This window comes from Ranitomeya imitator, chromosome 8 (assembly GCF_032444005.1).
Source record: "Ranitomeya imitator isolate aRanImi1 chromosome 8, aRanImi1.pri, whole genome shotgun sequence".
Classification (NCBI taxonomy): domain Eukaryota; kingdom Metazoa; phylum Chordata; class Amphibia; order Anura; family Dendrobatidae; genus Ranitomeya; species Ranitomeya imitator.
The window spans coordinates 48,679,610-48,701,768 of record NC_091289.1 but is presented as its reverse complement, the minus strand read 5'-3'; the positions used below and the strand labels follow the sequence as shown (position 1 = coordinate 48,701,768).

The window sequence follows — 22,159 nt, the reverse complement described above, 5'->3', positions numbered from 1 at the left end:
GATCATCAAATGCTGTTGGGTTGGACACCAGTTTAAAGGGGTTGTCCAGGCTTGGCACTAAGGTCTGCAGACTGACAAATGGTGCTCGTGTTGTCACCATTTCCCAGTGCACTTCCATGACGGCTTGTATGAGATCTCCATACTAGTCTCATTCAGCTTCTCTCAGTTCTCTTCTATAGAGAGAAGCTGAAGGAGTGGAGTCCGCACGTGACCCCCGGGGAATCGTAACAGCGTGTGGACCATATGCTGTCGCAATTTGGCAGTCATAAGAGTGGCTGCAGACATTTGTCCCAAGCTTGGGACAGCCCCTTTAAAGGATGGCTATCTATAGGTGGTCTTTTTTCCTTCTTTAGGAGGGCTGTTTTACATACATCTTTCCCGTGGAGCATTGCTGTAAATCTCTGTTTACTCGGATATCTGCAGTAAGAGGTCCACAGCAGATGTTAGGGAAGAACAGGGCTGATTTCAGCCCATTAGTCCCAGATCTGACTGCCTGACTTGCCTAAAGCTTTTCTGCTTGGGGAACCATTCTAAAATGGAGTTGCTCAGCTAACAATTGCAGGAAGCATGATGATGGGGTTCACATATATATGCATTTTATTAATGTTCGCCACGTTTTTTATTCCTCGTCTGATATACACTTGTCCCTCTCCTCTGCAGGAGGACATGATAAAGCCTCCTTTTCCAAACCCGGAGTTGGAGCTAGCCATCGTCATGCTTATTGTACCTTTCTTCGTTAATGTGAGTTAACTTCCCATTTATTATTTTATTAATGATCTTTAACTAGTTCTACACCAGGCCACTTGTGCTCCCATTCCTGACCAGGTACATAAGTACTTTAATTTTCGTAAACATTTTTTTTGTCTTATTTTTCGGTATATGTTCTTATTTTCATCTTTGATGTCACTATTTTTTTTATTTTTTTTTCCTTATCTGGCAATATCAGTGAGCAAATAAATGTCTATTTTTCCCATTTTATGTTTCATTTTTTTATGACCACAGAGGATCACTAGAATAAATGTAAAAAACATTTTCCCCATCTTGTAACAAATTGTAAATATTGGTCACTTTTCTTTGTACGCTGAGGTGGGGTTTAGTAACTACAATTTAAATTGACAGTGGAATTTTTCGTGTACTTTTTTTTTTTCTATTTTTTTTCCCCTTATCCATTAATTTGTTAATTTATTTTTCATTTACGGTATTTTATACATTGTATAAAAAAATATATATAAATACTGAAATGCCCCACCCATTCACAGGTCTTTTTTGATCTTATGTGGCGGTATTTCAATATTTAAATTTTTCTCATCTACCCTGTACTTGGACCTAGTATATTTGATCCAGTTAAAGTAGAAATGCATAACAGATCTGTCTGAGTCTCATAGGACCCAACAGCTTCTGTTTCCTACTGATATACATCACAGGAGTGCTGTGTATGGAGGAGGAAGCTCTTCCTATCACTGTGTACACTGAGCTTCTTCTGCACAGTGTACACAGCAATAGAGAAGGCGCAGTCGGTAATAAACCATCTACCTTCTCTCTGGGGACTCCGGCTGTCTCTGGCAACTGGATTTTTGCTCTGATTACATGTAGCCTGATGCGCTACTTTGCATTATTGTTTTAGAACATCACTGCAGAGTAGGACTCGGACCACCCTGACGCTTAATCTGTGGGGGGTCCGGAAGGTTTTTTTTCGTGACCTGTAAGAATTTAAAGCTGCGCCCTTTCTGAATTTTGTGCTCGTCAACATATAACGCCATAAATAAGAAGCTGTTTCTACAACAGGCATTAATGTTCTGGGTGGTGGACAACTTTCTGATGAAGAAGGGCAAGACAAAAGCCAAAATGGAAGAGAAAGCAGGCAGTCCAGAGTCTCGCAACGGAAATAAGGTCCGATACCGGCGGGCAGCCTCATATGATGACTCTGAATCTGAAGTGAGTGTTTTCCTATGTGATTCATCTGTATAAGACTTCCAATGGCTTCTCGTGAATGTGCTCCCTGTCCTCCTAACAGACCACAATTAAAAGCGCAGGGACGTGTGACATCATGGTGCGTCACATGGCACCTGCGGGTGTATGGAGCGGGCTGCAGTATAAAGAACAAGATAAATCGCCTAAAGGGACTTAAAAATAAAGTAATAATAAAGTGTAAAAAATATATATAATAAATCACACTTTTTTTATTTTCTTATTTATCACTTACTTTATTTTTAAGTCCCTCTAGGGCATTTAACTTGCTCTTTATACTGCAATGCTACAGCTTTTTTATTTTTGGGGGGATATTGCAACAACACCAAAAAAAACACCAATTGTGGCATTTCAATTTTTTTGTCTTTATGGCATTTATTGTACGGGTTAATTTTATCTTTTGCTAGATCAGACAGATGTGGTAAGATCATCATTATTATTTCATTCTTAAACACATATGTGTGTTTTGCAATAAAAAAGAGTTAATGATACTGCTGAATCAAAAAGTCTGATCTATCAAAATCTAAAACTAAACCCGTACAATAAATGCTGTAAAGACAAAGAAAAAAAATTGAAACACCAGATTTGGTGTGTTTTTTTTTTTTTTTTCTGTTGCAACAACTGCCCCCAAAAATGCAAAAAAAAATTAAGCTAGCTATCAAAATGTTGAATATACTGGAAAAATGGCAGCGATAGAAATGTCAGCTTGGTTCACGACAACCAGCACTGAGACAGCACATCGACGGTAACCGTTCTGAAAAGTTTTTTTTTCAGCCTCTTAATCGCTTAAAAAACAAAAGATAAAAAACCGCACGCTATACAAGTTTGATATGACCGTGACATAGAGAATTGTGCTCCCAGGTAATCTGTGCCGCACAATGAAAGCTGTAACAATGAAGTAATGGAGGAATTGCACCATTTTTCTGTTGCTCTTCATAATGTGAATAGTATCATTCAAAGCTACAGCTGGCAGGAATGGCTGCGCACGTGTGTGACTTCTGTCCTGTGAGTAGGCAAAAAAAATGTTCCCTTGTACATGATCAGCCCATGTCCCTGTACGGTCAGACACGGCCATTACACAGTACACAGCAGGGGCACATTTATAAGATTATCTCGGCACAGGAACATTTTATTTAAAGACATCCAATTGGGGGAAGTTATTATTATTCCAAGATGTAGTGAAAAAAATGTTGATTAAAATTAACTTTGTTCGTGGGAAAAAAAACCTTTAAGTGTTAATGTATGTGGAAACATTAGTTTCCGTCTCGCTATTGTGAAATGGATGCTGAAGTCACACGAACACCTTGTTCTCTCCGGTAACAATGCTTTCTTGTGTTTTGCTGAATGATTACCATATTGATGAGGAAGAATCCTGAAAAATGTTAAAAAAAAAAAAAAGTGTTTACTGAATCACTAAAAATAGTTTCCCAGAGGGTCAGTCTTCATCAGATCTAAGAGTGAAATCTAGCCTAGATGAAAGGTGATGGGCTCAAGCAAGGTGGTCTCATATTGAGGTTTCATAGTATTAAAGTTTTCAGAATTACTGACATCTAGTGGCCAAACAGTATACAGGCTCTGCACTGTAAGAATAGCTAAGGGTATGTGTGTTAAATATTTCGAGCATTTTTAAATTTTTTTTCTCCTTCGCCTCATTGGGGGACACAGGACCATGGGTTATGCTGCTGTCACTAGGAGGCTGACACTAAGCTGAGACAAAAAAAGGTTAGCTCCTCCCCTGCAGTATACACCCTCGTACTGGCTTCCAGACACCCAGTTTAAGCTTAGTGTCCGTAGGAGGCACACTGATTTTTAATTTCACGTATTTTTTCTTTTTTATCTTTTCCGGACGAAGGGGGCAACGGGTCCTTTTAGGGTCCGATCTCCCCCGAACCAACAACAGGCGAGCACGGGAGTTCTCCTCTCCGTATCCTCTCCTGCGACGTGGGAGCCACTGCCTGAGCTGACATTTTTTGGGCGACGGTTTCTCCCCTAAATGGGCCCCGATCTCCCCTTTTTTATACAGACGAGCACTGGTGTTTTCCTCCAGTACCCTCCTCTGCAGCCAGGCCCTTTTTTATTGCCGGACATATGCCCTGTCCACCAGGTTCTACCCTCGGCTGTACAGTGGCCCTATTCCCCGTGGCGTCCGTGCAGACCATACTGCATCACCAATGTTTCTGTGTGACTCAGGTGGTGGACGGTTCCTCTCCACCCCTCTCTATCAGGGGCTGGTGGATTGAGGCTTCCCAACCCCTGCACCGTCCCAGCTATTCTCCCAAGCGCTAGATTCCTCTCACCTCCACAGGGGTAAGTGTTCCGTGGGGGATGGGGGGGTCTCAGCGGTCCGGAGGGCTCCTCCTCAACCTGGCACATTGGCGGGCTGCAGCGGTATGGTGGGCCGAGTCGTCGGCCCTTTGCGGCCGCGCGCCGGGCCGGGGCCGCAAATTTAGTCCCCGGCTTCGGCCTGGCCGCTGGTCGCTGCCGATAGGCTCCGCCCACTGCTGCGCGTCATCGGCGGCGCCGCCCCCGGTCCCTGGCGCTTCTCGCAGCCGCCGAGATCTCCCCCCTGATCTCGGCGGCCATCTTGGTCCTCACAGACACGCCGCAGCTCAGCTCTGCCGCATCTCGGAAGCACAGCGCCCACGTGCAGCTAGTTCCCTGTCTCTGATTTCCCAGCCGGCTTCCCAGGACAGCGGGACACAGGACCGGGGTAAGGAGACATCGTCAGCTTCTCCTCTGCAGCGCCGCCCTCTGCTTCCCAGGCCAATTTATAGCCCCTGTGGCTTTTTGTGCATTAGAGTCATGTCGCAGACTAGATCTAAAAAATCCTCTAAGGTGCATACAACCTTTTTTTCTGCGTGTACCACCTGTCAGGCCCCTCTTCCTAGGCCTCAAAGTTCCCCCCTCTGTTCTGCCTGCGATGCCCCATGTGCCGAGGAGCCCTCCACCGCCACCGACTCTGGCGTACCTAGTCCCCCCCCCGTGGGTCGCTTCTCTCTCTCAATCCGTGGATTTTTTAGCCAACGCCATCAAATCCATTCAAAATCCTCCTGGGGAACGAGGTAACCCGTTACAGGCGTTAAGAGATCCCTCCATAGCAGGGGAATCGTCGGTCAGCAGGGGCCGCTCTCTCCATAAAGAGGCTCGGTCTTCCAGAAAACGGATCCGCACTACCTCTCCTGAATGCTCTCCCCGCCGCTCAGAATCTGACAGCTCCCCCTCTCGCTCACCCTCTTTGGGGGCTCACAGCGCTCCCGACTCTGAACATGAGTCTGAGGTATCATTGGACCCGGAGGCTCCGGAGTTCAGAGCTACGGTCGACTCCCTCATTGTAGCAGTCAATCACGCTCTTAGGGTGGAGGATGACGCTAATTCCGCTCCGGAACACGCGGTCTCGTTTACCAGATCCAAACGTTCCCACAAATCCTTTGCCTCACATCCAGCCTTTCTGGATATAGTCAGGCGTCACAGGGAGCATCCAGATAAGCGGTTCACGGGTAAAAAGGATCTGCTATCAAAGTATCCCTTCTCAGCGGATCTCGTGAAAGACTGGACGGATCCTCCTTTAGTAGATCCGCCGGTCTCACGCCTAGCTTCCAAAACGCTTCTCTCAGTCCCGGAAGGCGCGTCAATTAAGAGCCCCACCGAACGCCAGATAGACTCGCTAGCTCGTTCGGTGTATGAAGCCTCTGGCTCTTCCCTGTCCCCCTCCTTCGCAGCGGCTTGGGTGTCCAAGGCTATGGTTTCCTGGGCGGATGCTCTAGCGAAATCCATTAACGAACAGGACCTCCCGTCCGAGATGGCGGACCTGGCTAAGCAGTTAGCCATGGCTAGTGATTATGTGATGTTCGCATCCCTCGACGCGGCGAACTGCGCAGCATCCGCGGCTTCCAACGCCATCGCTATTAGAAGGGCTCTTTGGCTCAGAGATTGGCGTGCAGATTCCTCCTCTAAGAAATCTCTGATCTCCCTCCCTTTTCAAAGCGGGCGGCTTTTCGGCGAAAAGCTTGACCAGCTTATTTCCGACGCCACAGGGGGAAAGAGCAAGTTCCTTCCCCAACAGAGGCCCAAGGCAGCCTTCCAGCGCCAGCCTTACTTTCGCTTTCGGCCCTTTCGTACCAGCTCAGCCTGGTCCAATCCTACCGGTCTTCCCAGATCGGACCGATCCGCTCGCACCGACAGAGATGCTCGTCCCTCCTTCAGGCCTATTCCTTCCTGGCGCGGGAAACCTAGACAACCCAGATCCCGAGGGTCCAGACCTCCCAGATTCTCGTCTCAATGACTCGGGAACGGCGCCAGTCGATACTATCAGAGTAGGCGGCCGTCTGCTCCTTTTTCAGCAAGCCTGGCTCTCCGTCGTGCACGACGAATGGGTCAGGGATCTGGTATCGTCAGGTTACAAGATAGAGTTCTCCTCTCCTCCTCCAACTCGGTTCTTCCCCTCTCGTCTTCCCAGCTCGGCAGCTCAGTCTCGCGCCCTTCTTTGCGCCATTCACAGCCTCCGCCAGAGCGGGGTCATTGTCCCGGTCCCGGAACACGAGAGGTTCAAAGGTTTCTACTCAAACCTCTTCGTCGTGCCAAAGAAGGACGGAAAAGTGCGGCCCATTTTGGATCTGAAGCGCCTGAACAAGTGCGTAAGAGTCCGGCACTTCAGGATGGAATCGCTCAGATCGGTCATCTCTTCGATGGAGAGAGGGGAATTTCTAGCCTCGATAGACATCAAGGATGCCTATCTTCACATTCCGATTTTCCCGTCTCATCAGAGGTTCCTCCGCTTTGCCATTCGGGAGGACCACTTCCAGTTCACGGCTTTACCCTTCGGTCTCGCCACGGCGCCCAGGGTATTTACCAAGGTCATGGCGGCTGTCATGGCCATTCTTCATTCTCGAGGAGTTGTCGTGTTTCCTTACTTAGACGATCTCCTCATAAAGGGCCCGTCTTTTCAAGCCTGCGAGTCAAGCGTCCAAATTACCCTGGATTCTCTTTCGCGCCTAGGTTGGTTGATCAACTGGGACAAATCCGCTCCCGTTCCGGCCCGTCGGATCTCCTTTCTGGGAATGATCCTGGACACTTCGAGGGGACTGGTCTTGCTTCCTCGGTCCAAGGCCCAAGCGCTTCAGAAGGGAGCCCGAACGCTCTGTCATCCCCGCCCGCGAACCATTCGGTTCGCCATGAAGATCCTGGGAAAGATGGTTGCCACAATCGAAGCAGTTGCTTTTGCTCAACTCCATCTCCGTCCCTTGCAACAGGCTTTGCTGGACAACTGGGACAGGAGTATCTCATCTCTCGACCACCCTTGCCCCCTGTCCCCGCGGGTCAGACAATCTCTCGTATGGTGGACCCTGGGCCCATCTCTTCTCCAGGGGAAGTCCTTCCTCCCGATCCGCTGGTTAGTGGTAACTACCGACGCCAGTCTTCTTGGCTGGGGGGCGGTGTTCCTCCACCACTCTGCCCAGGGCCGATGGACAGTTCGGGAATCCAAACTTCCCATCAACATCCTGGAGATCCGCGCTATCAGACTTGCTCTGAGTCGCTTTCACGCCCTGCTCGCGGGTCACCCAGTACGAGTCCAATCGGACAACGTCACGGCGGTGGCCTACATCAACCACCAGGGGGGTACCCGCAGCAGGGCAGCGATGCAGGAAGTCTCCCTCATCCTTCGTTGGGCCGAAACCAACCACTCCATCATCTCTGCGGTGCACATTCCGGGAGTCGAGAACTGGGCGGCGGACTTCCTGAGCCGCCAGGGCCTTGCCTCGGGGGAGTGGGAACTCCACCCAGAGGTTTTTCTCCAGATCTGTCTTCGCTGGGGGACCCCGGACGTGGATCTGATGGCGTCCAGATTGAACGCCAAAGTCCACAACTTCATTGCTCGATCTCGGGATCCCCAGGCCATAGGAGTGGACGCGCTGATCTCTCCGTGGCATCAATTTCAGCTCCCATACGTGTTTCCTCCCCTTCCCTTGCTGCCGAGGGTGATCCGAAAGATCAAGACGGAGGGAGTTCCAGTCATCCTGGTCGCCCCAGACTGGCCTCGTAGCGCTTGGTACGCGGAGCTCGTTCAGCTCGTAGCCGACGTTCCCTTGCGGTTGCCAGACCGCCCAGACCTGCTTCGCCAAGGACCGATCTACCATCAGAGCTCAGGGGCCCTACGTTTAACGGCGTGGCTGTTGAAACCTGGATTCTAACTCGCGCCGGTTTCTCTCAGCAGGTCATCCCCACCATGTTAAGTGCTCGAAAGGCGTCTTCCGCCTCCATCTACCACCGCGTCTGGAAAACCTTCTTCTCATGGTGCAGGCTCCGGGGTCACCCTCCTCTCGTTTTCTCTATCCCTTGCATCTTGAATTTCCTTCAGTCGGGTCTGGACTCCGGTTTGGCTCTGAGTTCCCTCAAAGGTCAGATCTCAGCGTTATCCGTGCTTTTCCAGCGTAGGATCGCCACCAACTTTCAGGTCAAGACTTTCATTCAGGGAGTCTCCCATGTTGTTCCTCCCTACAGGATGCCTTTAGAGACCTGGGATCTCAATTTGGTCCTGGGGGTTCTCCAGGAACCGCCGTTCGAACCCCTTCAAGACGTTCCGCTCTCTGTCCTCTCTTGGAAGGTTGCCTTCCTAGTAGCGGTGACGTCCATCAGAAGGGTTTCAGAGCTCGCCGCTTTATCCTGCCGGGCTCCTTTCCTTGCTTTTCATCAGGACAAGGTAGTCCTACGTCCTTCTCCGGCGTTTCTTCCGAAGGTGGTCTCATCTTTCCACCTTAATGAGGACATCATTCTTCCCTCCTTTTGCCCGCAGCCCAAACATAGGGTCGAGAAGGCTCTCCATACTCTTGACGTGGTAAGGGCCCTCAGGAGGTACATTTCCAGAACGGCTCACTTCAGAAAATCGGACGCCCTTTTCGTGCTCCCGGAGGGTCACAGAAAGGGTTTGGCTGCGTCTAAATCCACGATAGCCAGATGGATCCGATCTGCTATCCAGGAATCCTATCGGGTCAGGGGCAGTCCTATCCCGGCGGGGATTAGAGCTCACTCCACTCGGTCGATGGGTGCTTCCTGGGCCATCCGGCACCAGGCTACAGCGGAGCAGGTTTGCAAGGCCGCAACGTGGTCCAGCCTGCATACTTTCACAAAGCATTACAATGTTCACATTCACTCCTCTGCGGACGCGGCCCTTGGCAGGCGTATCCTGCAGGCGGCCGTTGCGCATTTGTAGTCAGATGGTACACGGAGTTATTTGGTTGTATTGTTTCCCTCCCAGGGACTGCTTTGGGACGTCCCATGGTCCTGTGTCCCCCAATGAGGCGAAGGAGAAATAGGGATTTTTGTGTGTACTCACCGTAAAATCCTTTTCTCCGAGCCACTCATTGGGGGACACAGCACCCACCCTGGTAGCCTTTCGGCTCGTGACCTTGTTTTTTTGATCTTGACTGTTTGTTTGACATGTTATATTCTAATGTTACTTGTTATATTGTTAATATCCTACTGCTTTTGCACTAAACTGGGTGTCTGGAAGCCAGTACGAGGGTGTATACTGCAGGGGAGGAGCTAACCTTTTTTTGTCTCAGCTTAGTGTCAGCCTCCTAGTGACAGCAGCATAACCCATGGTCCTGTGTCCCCCAATGAGTGGCTCGGAGAAAAGGATTTTACGGTGAGTACACACAAAAATCCCTATTTTTTCTTCCATGCATTTTTGGTGCAGATTTGTCCTCCACTCATTAGTATGGATGAAATCTGATGCAAAAACGCTGAAATAATTGACATACTGCAGGTCTAAATATGCAAGTCAAAAATAACCAACGTGGGCCGGAGACTTCAGGACTCTCATTCACTTTGGTGGCATCAAGTGACAAATCTGCACAGAAAAGAAAACCCCGGCAAAAACGCAAAGAGCACACAGCCTAACAGTGCAGTAAAAATGTATATTTTGTGTTGTGCTACATCATATAATGAGTAGAAAATAAAATATTAACCCCTTCACCCCAAAGCCTGTTTTCACCTAAGTGACAGGGCTAATTTTTACAATTCTGACCATTGTCACTTTATGAGGTTATAACTCTGAAACGCTTCAACGGATCCTGGTGATTCTGACACTGTTTTCTCGTGACATATTGTACTTCATGATAGTGGTAAAACTTCTTCGATATGACTTGCATTTATTTGTGAAAAAAACAAAAATTTGTCGGAAATTATGAAAATTTAGCAATTTTCAAACTCTTAGTTTTTATGCCCTTAAATTAGAGAGTTATATCACATAATATAGTTAATAAACAACATTTCCCACATGTCTGCTTTACATCAGCACAATTTTGGAAACATAATTTTTTTTTGTTAGGACGTTATAAGGGTTAAAAGTTGACCAGCGATTTCTCATTTTTGCAACAAAATTTGCAAAACCATTTTTTTACGGACCACCTCACACTTGAAGTGACTTTGAGGGGTCTATATGACAGAAAATGCCCAAAAGTGACACCATTCTAAAAACTGCACCCCTCAAGGTACTCAAAACCACATTCAAAAAGTTTATTAACCCTTCAGGTGCTTCACAGGAATTTTTTGAATGTTTAAAAAAATTGAACATTTAACTTTTTTTTCACAAAATTTTTACTTCAGGTCCAATTTGTTTCATTTTACCAAGGGTAACAGGAGAAATTGGACCACAAAAGTCGTTGTACAATTTGTCCTGAGTACGCCGATACCCCATATGTGGGGGTAAACCACTGTTTGGGCACATGGCAGAGCTCGGAAGGGAAGGAGCGCGATTTGACTTTTCAATGCAAGATTTGCTGGAATTGAGATCGGAGCCCATGTCACGATTGGAGAGCCCCTGATGTGCCTAAACAGTGGAAACCCCCACAGGTGACACCATTTTGGAAAGTAGACCCCCTAAGGAACTAATCTAGATGTGTGGTGAGCACTTTGAACCTCCAAGTGCTTCACAGAAGTTTATAATGTAGAGCCGTAAAAAAATTTTTTTTATTAATTTTCACAAAAAATGATCTTTTTGCCCCAAATTTTTTATTTTCCCAAGGGTAAAAGGATAAATTGGACCCCAAAAGTTGTTGTGCAATTTGTCCTGAGTACGTCGATACTTCATATATGGGGATAAACCACTGTTTGAGCGCATGGCAGAGCTCGGAAGGGAAGGAGTGCCATTTGACTTTTCAATGCAAAATTGGCTGGAATTGAGATCGGACGCCATGTTGCATTTGGAGAGCCCCTGACGTGCCTTAACAGTGGAAACCCCCACAAGTGACCCCATTTTGGAAAGAAGACCCCCTAAGGAACTTATCTAGATGTGTGGTGAGCACTTTTAACCCCCAATTGTTTCACTAAAGTTTAGAATGTAGCATTGTGAAAATTAAAAAATCATTTTTTCTTTCCACAAAATGATGTTTTAGCCCGCAATTTTTTTTCCCCAAGGGTAACAGGATAAATTGGACCACAAATGTTATTGTCCAATTTGTGCTGAGTACGCTGATACCCCACATGTTGGGGGGAACCACCGTTTGAGTGCATGGCAGAGCTCGGAAGGGAAGGAGCACCGTTTGAAATGCAGACTTAGATGGAATGGACTGCAGGTGTCATGTTGCATTTGCACAGCCCCTGATGTACCTAAACAGTAGAAACCCCCCACAAGTGACCCCATATTGGAAACTAGACCCCCCAAGGAACTTATCTAGATGTGTTGTGAGAGCTTTGAACCAACAAGTGTTTCACTACAGTTTATAACGCAGAGCCGTGAAAATAAAAAATATTTTTTTTTCCACGAAAATGATATTTTATCCCCTATGTTTTTATTTTCCCAAGGGTAACAGGACAAATTGGACCCTAAAAGTTGTTGTCCAACTTGTCCTGAGAACGCTGATACCCCATATGTTGGGGGGAACCACTGTTTGGGCACACAGGAGAACTCGGAAGGGAAGGAGCCCTGTTTTACTTTTTCAAAGCAGAATTGGCTGGAATTGAGATCGGACGCCATGTCGCGTTTGGAGAGCCCCTGATGTGCCTAAACAGTGGAAACCCCCAATTATAACTGAAACCCTAACCCCAACCCTAACCCTAGCCATAACCCTAGCCCTAGCCATAACCCTAGCCCTAGCCCTAACCCTAGCACTAATGGGAAAATGGAAATAAATACATTTTTTTACATTTTATTATTTTTCCCTAACTAAGGGGGTGATGAAGGGGGGTTTGATTTACTTTTATAGCGTTTTTTTGGCGGATTTTTATGATTGGCAGCTGTCACACACTAAAAGACGCTTTTTATTGCAAAAAATAGTTTTTGCATCACCACATTTTGAGAGCTATAATTTATCCATATTTTGGCCCACAGAGTCATATGAGGTCTTGTTTTTTGCGGGACGAGTTGACGTTTTTATTGGTAACATTTTCGGGCATATGACATTTTTTGATCGCTTTTTATTCCGATTTTTGGGAGGCGGAATGAACAAAAACCAGCTATTCATGAATTTCTTTTGGGGGAGGCGTTTATACCGTTCCACGTGTGGTAAAATGGATAAAGCAGTTTTATTCTTCGGGTCAGTACGATTACAGCGATACCTCATTTATGTAATTTTTTTTATGTTTTGGCGCTTTTACACAATAAAAACTATTTTATATAAAAAAATAATTGTTTTTGCATCGCATTATTCTGAGAGCTATAACTTTTTTATTTTTCTGCTGATGATGCTGTATGGCGGCTTTTTTTTTTGCGGGACAAGATGACGTTTTCAGCGGTACCATGGTTATTTATATCCGTCGTTTTGATCGCGTGTTATTCCACTTTTTGTTCGCCTGTATGATAATAAAGCGTTGTTTTTTTGCCTTGTTTTTTTTTTTTTTTTTTTTTTTTTTTTTGCGGTGTTCACTGAAGGGGTTAACTAGTGGGATAGTTTTATAGAGCGGGTCGTTACGGACGCGGCGATACCAAATATGTGTACATTTATTTATTTTTTTTTTTTTTTTTACATAAATAAATGGATTTATTGGGAAATGTTTTTTTTTTTTTTATTTGGGGATTTTTTTTTTTTACACATTCTATTTTTTTTTTTTTTTTTACTTTCTAACATTGTCCCAGGGTGGGACATCTCTGTATTAGATCAGATCGTTGATCTGACACTGTGCATAGCACACTGTCAGATCAACGATCTGACAGGCAGCTTACCTGGCTTTCCAGCGCCTGCTCTCAGCAGGCGCCGGCTAGCCAGGTCACTTCATGACCCGGAAGGAGTCCGGCGGCCATCTTGGATCCGGGGACTCCTTCCGGGTCACCGGAGCAACGCGATCTCATTGCGTTGCTCCGGTGGGAGAGCGCAGGGACCCCGTCCCTGCGCGATCCCCCTCTATGCCGCTGTCACTACTGACAGCGGCATCAGAGGGGTTAAATGCCCGCGATCGGCGATAGCGCCGATCGTGGGCATTGCTGTGGGGTGTCAGCTGTCATATACAGCTGACACCCGCACCCGATCACCGCGGCGCTCAGCGCGAGACCGCGGTGATCGGTGCGCCGTACTAGTACTGTTGCTGGCACTAATGCAGTGCCGGCAGCGCAGTACTAGTACGGCGCGTGTCGCGAAGGGGTTAAACATAATTGTGGAAAATGCCTTTCAAAGCTATTTTGCCATCACAAAACACATTTATTACCTATTTCCACCCACGTGATGAAAGTCTAGGTGTAGGGGTCCCCCTTTATGTGTGTGTGTGTATATACACTGCTCAAAAAAATAAAGGGAACACTTAAACAGCAGAATATAACTCCAAGTAAATCAAACTTCTGTGAAATCAAACGGTCTATTTAGGAAGCAACACTGTTTGACAATCAATTTCACATGCTGTTGTGCAAATGGAATGGACAGCAGATGGGAATTATTGTCATTTATTAAGACAGCCTCAGTAAAGGAGTGGTTCTGCAGGTGGGGAACACAGACCACATCTCAGTACCAATGCTTTCTGCCTGATGTTTTGGTCACTTTTGAATGTTGGTTGTGCTTTCACACTCGTGGTAGCATGAGACGGACTCTACAACCCACACAAGTGGCTCAGGTAGTGCAGCTCATCCAGGATGGCACATCAATGCAAGGTTTGCTGTCTGTCAGCATAGTGTCCAGAGGCTGGAGGCGCTAACAGGAGACAGGCCAGTACACCAGGAGACATGGAGGGGGCTGTAGGAGGGCAACAACCAAGCAGCATAACAGCTACCTCAGCATTTGTACAAGGAAGAATCGGAGGAGCACTGCCAGAATCCTGCAAAATAACCTACAGCAGGCCACAAATGTGCATGTGTCTGCACAAATGGTTAGAAACCGACTCCCTGAGGATGGTCTTGAGTGCCCGATGTCCACAGATGAGGGTTATGCTCCCAGGATTGGCAAATTTGCCACTGGCGCCCTCTGCTCTTCACAGATGAAAGCAGGTTCACACTGAGCACATGTGACAGACGTGACCGTCTGGAGATGCCGTGGAGAGTGATCTGCTGCCTGCAACATCCTTCAGCATGAGCGGTTTGGCAGTGAGTCAGTAATGGTGTGGGGTGGCATTTCTTTGGAGGGCTGCACAGCCCTCCATGTGCTCCTCAGAGGTAGCCTGACTGCCATTAAGTACCGAGATGAGATCCTCAGACCCCTTGTGAGACCATATGCTGGTGCGGTTGGCCCTGGGTTCCTCCTAATGCAGGACAATGCCAGACCTCATGTGGCTGGAGTGTGTCAGCAGTTCCTGCAAGATGAAGGCATTGAAGCTATGGACTGGCCCGCCCGTTCTCCAGACCTGAATCCGATTGAACACATCTGGGACACCATGTCTTGTTCTATCCACCAACGCTACATTGCACCACACTGTCCAGGAGTTGGCTGATGCTTTAGTCCAGGACTGGGAGGAGATCCCTCAGGAGACCATTTGCCGCCTCATCAGGAGCATGCCCAGGTGTTGTCGGGTGGACATACAGGCACATGGAGGCCACACACACTACTGAGCATCATTTCCTTGCCTTGAGGCATTTCCACTGAAGTTGGATCAGCCTGTAACTTTATATTCCACTTTGTTCTCAACACATTACACTATGTAATAAAGATTTACTACTGGAATATTTGATTCAGTGATATCTAGGATGTGGGATTTTAGTGTTCCCTTTATTTTTTTTGAACTATGTATGTATGTGTATATATACACACGTTTGTGGAATATTACATATGTTTGTGGAAATGTGTATAAATTAATGGAAATATGTTTCATGTTTTTTTTTTTTTTCTCAATAGATCCTCATTTCAGCTGATGATGAAATGGAAGAGTCTGATGGCGACGAGGACCTCCGTAGGCTAACAAATTCCAAATCTGTTAAGAAAAAGAAACACCGTTTTGGCCTGCCCGTATGATGTCCGGCGTCTAATTTTTCTTTTTGCACAATTATGCCTCCACTGAACTAAGGTTTACAGGAGGAAACCAGGTCTGGCTTCTTGGCACAGGAAACTTTGAGCCGATACCTCTGCTGTGTTGTCAGCATTCAGAGATAAAGGTGATACAAGACTGTTACTAGCAGTCAGAACGTTCAGCAGCGGGTTCTGGGCTCTGATTGCACACTACAAGATACTGCCCACTTGTACCCGGCACAAGTCCTGCCAGTGTCACATCTGCAGATACCTGCTGTTCTTTATAGAGATCAAGGTCAATAACTAATCATTGGCAATTTTCTAACCTGGCTGCTTGTCCCATAATTTTTTTTTTATTTTATTTACTTTTTTTTTTGTATTTTATTTCCCCATTTAACTTGTAAGTTCATGACCACATCGCAGTACGGTGACGGCATGCTTTTATTGCTTGATGCCGTCTGATCTGTATCAAGCTGCAGAGCGACTTATCAGAATGTGAAATCTAATCCCAGATGTGTCCACCATTGTATCAGTCCTGCAGGGACACTGGGCATAACCTTCTCTTTCCATTCCAATGTTATTTTCTATGCATTATCACATTTCAAGATGGCATCTCAGCTCGTGCCTACAATACAGTATAACCAGTCTGCATTTGATAATGGCAGTAAGATCGAAGCCATGTCATTTTATCATCTAGTTTGGATATTTCCAAGGCTCCATGACCCTACATGTATTCATTAAATGACTTGCAAGAAGAGAATGCATTTGCACATGGACCCTGGCACTTTAGTGGGGGCATGAAACCCCCGCTTCTCATAGTAATGCAACAGTTCTTTAAATGGGGCCTTGTTACAGATCTGTCTTTGGGGCCACAATCCTAATGCCCTCATACATATATGTTCATTGCCTTTAATTCTATTATTCAAGTGTGAGCTTAATACATTAAAGTGAATCTGTCAGCAGGTTTTTGCTGTGTAATCTGACAGCAGCACGCTGTAGGGACATGGACCCTGATTCCAGCGATACTTTAGTGCAGGGGTGGGGAATCTTCTTTTTTCTTTTTTTTTTTTTTTTTCTGCGAAGGGCCATTTGGATATTTATCCCATCCTTCGGTGGCCATACCATAAAGTACATCCTGACTCTGGCACTTGTGTCAGGACATAATCTTCCATTGCATGCCCTTCAGTGTTCAGTAGTGAGCACTGTGTGTGTGCTAACAGAGCAAGAAGAAATTAATGAGCTGATAGTAATCAAAATACAGCTCCCTGCCCAAGAATGCGGTCCCTGAGAATCTGCTCTGGGGCCTGATAAAAGGTCACCCCTGCTTTAGTGGGTGCAGATACTGTGGTGCAATGACAGTTTTCTTTGCTGCAGAGCTCAGAATACTGAGCTCAGTATAACCTCACCCATGCCACTGATTGACTGCTTTTGTGTTTTATTCTTTGATGGGGTCGTGGTTGGACCAGGGGGCACAAGACACAGAGTCCTGTAGTGATAATCTGCCAAGTCTGATTTTTTTTGAAACTTCAAAACACAGCTCAGTAAGTTACACATCCCTGGAATCAGGGTCTCTGCCCCCACATCATGTTGTTCTCAGATTACATAGCAAAAACCTTTTTAAAGGGGGTTTTCTCATGCTGTTCCTTCAGGAGCGCATCAGAGCGTGGCTCCGGCCTGAACTGTGAGTGCTTTTACAATCACTTTGACATTTTACCCAGTTTAAGAAAATGAGAAAGCCCCTCTAAATTTACCCGCAGGCCTTAAAGGTGTATTCATATTTCTCAAGCGCTTGGCTAATTTCGGACACCTCTACAAATGATGGAGAGCTGTGCGTTCAGTCCACCTCTACACTCTGAGGCAATGAGGCCCCTTCGTCAAGATAGACGAGGGGTCCATCAACCATCAGACACTTATGACTTAAATCTCTAAGATGAGAGAATACTTTTTAACCCCTTCATATCACTATTCATCAAACACTGTCTTTCAAGAAAATGGATTCTCGCCCATATCTGTATATACAAGGGACTTGATACAGAACTGCCAGATCAAATGGACCTACTGAAGAAAGGCTTAAATCCATGTATGACTTCTACCGCCAGCGAGATCCACAGTATGGCGCAATCCTATACGGAAGACTCTGCCTTAACTTTGTGCTGCTGTTACAGACCCCTCCGAGTCCGATCATTCCCAGACCCCTTGGCTCCCGGTGGGGGGAGTGCGAGCCATTGCTGTGCAATGCGTCGTCCTTCCTTCTGCATTATGTCTAGTGTCGTTTTGAGCCTTTTTTTTTTATTTAAATTTTCATACAAATCCTTTTTTTTTTTTTCTTTGCAAAAGGTCAAAAAGGGTGAAAAAAGGTTTTGTTTCACTACTTCATAAATGTTCTTGTTACGTGGAATCATCAGATTTTTTTACTTTTTTTTTTCTCCCACCACTGTGTTTGTCAGAGGATTTCAATTTTGGTCTGGTATTTGCACATAATCATGGACGAGGACACGTTTAGTATGTCGATGATATTTTTCAGAGATTCTTAAGTCTGTCCTGCCCACAAACCTAGAATAAAGCATCATCGAGGGTGATTTGGCAGACACGAGGTTAAAGGAATGTGTTACATTGCGAAGTGCTTTCCTACATGGGATCGGTGGATTGGATGGATGCACTTTTTAATAACCGGCGGGTGAGATTGGGGGCTGCTGTTAATTGTTTTCCCCCTTTTTTTTGTTTCCTTACCATAAATACAAGTTTCCAAATATTCATCCTATGTTTTGTGTCTGTGTCAAAATGTATTTTTTCCCCCCACACTTCTAGGTTTGTCAGTTTGGACAAATTCCTGCCTCTCTGGGAGCGTGTTTGAGCTTGTAGTGGAAATCATATGGGGGAAAAATGCCGTCTTTAAAGGGAAAATCAAGTCACAATTCTTACAGATGTGTTCTTTCTTGGCTCGGTTTATGCCCAGATGAGTTACTGCCTCACGAAAAAGAGTTTTTGATACTCTGTCCCAAAATGTCTATGCTATACATGCCTATGTGGCTACCTGGGGGTTTTGATGGAGACTACAAGCTATAGGATTGCCATCATGTAACAATATCGTATTGAATTTTTATAGCTACCCCCTGTCTGACCCAAAAGGACGCTATAGATCCTGAAACATACTCTGCAAATTCCCTGATTTTAGTGGATCTGAGATGCTTCTGCTCCACCTCCGCTCCATTCACTGTCTTAGGGCTGCTGGAAATGGAGGGGGCTATACTATGCATTATTCCCCACTCACATAGACAATGAATGGAGCGGAGGCTGAGCCTGACGTGTGGCCCTAAGGCTTCTTTTACACATACCGTGCTTTTTTGCAGGCCATTCTTATGGGCCTTATCGCTGCAATTTTCATGGTCTGTCTCAATAACAGACCACAAAAAAACTTGTTGTAAGGATTATCCTGTTTTTATTACGTTGGATCAATAAAGAAAAAGTTTTTTACCATTTATCTGGAGCTGGAGTATATACATGGTTGGATCTGCTACTATGGAAATAGTATTGGGGGGAAAAAACAACGGTGTACGTAACAGAAGCCTTAGGGGAAGTGTTTTATTATTATTATTCTGACAATAATCCTTTTAAACTAAATTTAAGCAAAGGTTAAAATGGATACATAAAAATAAGAGAACATCACAGTGGTAACATTTGTGATCTGACTCTACGTGGAGTAAAACCACTGTTGTAGCTCGGTGATGTTGGCTCGTGAAGAAAGTCAAACCTATCTTAAGCGTATTACTAACATCAATACTAGTAAATACAGGGTGATTCACGCTCTAGTTTACCCAGAAAAAAATGCTGTAACTTCTAAAAGAGAATGTATCCTACAGAATTTAGGACTTTAAATACATTGTTTCATGAGAAACTGATTTTTTTTTTTTTTTAAATGTCCACGCACGCCAACGTGTTGGATGTATTCTGCTGGATGTCTGGGGTCATAGCCTGAAATTTCCTCTGGTTTGTTTCTGATATGTTTCCCATCCAGGGCTCCTATACAGTGCGGAAATTGACCATAGTGTGAAAAACCACGGGCTATTTTGAGCCAATCCTCCATTTTTGGCTCCGGCATCACAAGTTCATGCAGTTTGTCCCAGATTTGAACACGTGTTACGTACAATGCCTGAAATTGTTGACCGACCTATGAGAAATTCAAGATGTAATCCTGCATAAGATAATCCAGTTGACAGGAATCTGAAAGCACAAAACAAAACAAAAAATTATATATATATATATATATATATATATATATATATACACACACACACATACACACATACACACACACACACACGTTACAGTGCTTAGACAAAACCATAGTAAACCAAAGTAATATGAGGGGAAAAAAAGGCAGGAGAACAGTGTACCTTCATAAATTTACACTGGATAACAACCTTTAACATCTACTACATATTTGTATAGGATTGATAAAACATTTAGGAATCTAATTAAAACAATATGCTAGGTTTTTATAATTAAAAATATCATCAACATACAGTATGTGAGGATGGTGATTACATAAGGTAAGGAGAAGACGCTCCTCTGCAGATATGCATTTCCGCATCCTGGTATCCTGATACGTGATTCCTGGACGTACGATCTCCAACAACATATCAAAGGTGGATATTGTCATCCGACATTAGTTGAAGAATTTTCCCGGATGTGTCCGCAGAGCTGAATAGAGCCTGTGAAAATGCCCTTTAGTGGAGTGTTGCTGAAAAAGTGGATGCACCCACATTCTTCTTCTCCTTCGCGGATCAACTATCACAGGGTATGGCTGGCCAAAGCGACGGCGTGACAAGACCCAATTAAATAACACCCGCTGAGTTGGTGTGAATTGCAGGAGGTCACACATGTTGCCCAAGTAACACCACAACATCTACCCAAGCACAGCAACAAAATGGCCATATGGGAGGGTTTCATCTGTTGTTGAGGCCTTAAATAGGATTAGGCTGATGATTTAAATTATTTTCAGGCCTCAAAACCGTTAACATGTCCAATTTGTGAGTTTGCGTTAAAACGCATCACGGATTACATACGGAGGATGACATGCGTAAAATACGCTGCCACACTCTGCCTACGGATGACATGGATAACTGTTTTGGGATCATTTCTGCGTATTACGCATGTAAAATACGGACCGTATTTCCCTACGCTGAGTGTGACCCCGGTCTTAGGGTGTATTCCCACAGTTTAACATTTTGAGTGGGGTCAAAAACGACAAGTTTTCTAGCGCAAACGGCTTAAAGAGGTTATCTGGTTAAAGACCGATAAGTCTTCAATCACCACTGGTGGGAATATGTATAACCTGCCAGTCCCAGGTCCAAAACCGGTGCACAAAACAGTGCATGCACAGTGACTGCAGACTTATTATGGAATGGACATCCCCTTTAAGGAAATGCTCCTCCTATAGGGATTAATTTAAGAAGTTTTTTAGTTTCCTTAAGCCATTATTCATTTTTTTTAAAGCGTTTTTGCTCAGTTTGTTTCCTGAATATTTTTATTATTGTAGTCTTTTGATTGGACAGTTGATATACAATCTCCCATCAAGTGATTTTACAACCTGATCTGCAAGAAAAATGTTTGAAAAGACTGAACATATGACAAGCAAAAGGATAGGTAAAAATTAGTAAAGATGCAAAAAAAATGAAGTTTTCAGAATAATGCAATTTATACACAGGATTCGGCCGGCCGGGTGCGACCAATTAGCGAAGCGTGGTTCAAATTCTGCGCCAATTCGCGGCCGGACTGCACCTGTCGCTGATTGGTCACACCCGGCCGCGAACAATCAGTGAAGCCAGAGCCTGCTCCAGGTTTTTGAGGGCCCCGGGCAAAAGAGCCTAAGTGGGCCCCCCTCTTTAACACATACCATGATTCATGATGCACAGATACAGCAGAGAAATATAGCACAGCCAAGTAGCATATAATACAGCCCATGTAGCATATTGCACAGCCCATGTAGAGTATAACACAGCCCACGTAGTAGCCAAGTAGCATACAGCCCCATGTAGTATATAACAGCCCACGTAGTATATTGCCCAGCCACATAATATATTGCCCAGCTACGTAATATATTGCACAGCCAAGTAATATATTGCACAGCCACGTAGTATATAGCACCGAGACGTAGTATATAACAGCCCATGCATTATATAACACAGGCCACGTAGTATATTGCCCAGCCACGTTATATATACCACAGCCATGTAGTATATAGCACAGAGACATAGTATATAACACAGCCCATGCAGTATATAACAGCCCACGTAGTATATTGCACAGCCACGTAATATATAGCATAGCCACATCTACTATATAATTGTCTAAGGGTCACTTCCGTCTGTCACAGATATTCATCGGTCACAGCCTCTGTCTGTCATGGAAATCCAAGTTGCTGATTGGTCGCAGCAAAACGGCCATGACCAATCAGCGATGGGCACAGTCCGGAAGAAAATGGCCGCTCCTTCCTCCCCGCAGTCAGTGCCCGCTCCATACTCCCCTCCGGTCACTGCTCACACAGGGTTAATGGCAGCGTTGACTGCGGTGTAATGCACTCCATTAACGCTGCTATTAACCCTGTGTGACCAGCTTTTTACTATTCATGCGGCCTATGCAGCATGAATAGTAAAAAGATCTAATGTTAAAAATAATTAAAAAAATAAAAAATCGTTATATACTCACCGTCCATAGGCCCCTCGGATCCACAACAGGCCTTTCCTGCTCGCGACGCTCTGGTAACCGATCCATGCTGCGATCTCACGAGATGATGATGTAGCGGTCTGCACTCTTCAGACCGGAGCGTGCAA

The 22,159-nt window shown here is 45.4% G+C and overlaps 1 protein-coding gene across 1 annotated transcript in view; it reads left to right on the top strand.

The window, feature by feature from the left end:
* Positions 1–22,159, top strand: part of LOC138647683 (musculoskeletal embryonic nuclear protein 1-like) — a 105,980-nt gene that overhangs the window by 28,631 nt on the left and 55,190 nt on the right. The window contains exons 6-8 of the mRNA XM_069736877.1: positions 661–741; positions 1,786–1,935; positions 15,216–15,326. Of these exons, the coding sequence (XP_069592978.1) occupies positions 661–741; positions 1,786–1,935; positions 15,216–15,326 (342 nt within the window). The remainder of the gene's footprint in view (positions 1–660; positions 742–1,785; positions 1,936–15,215; positions 15,327–22,159) is intronic.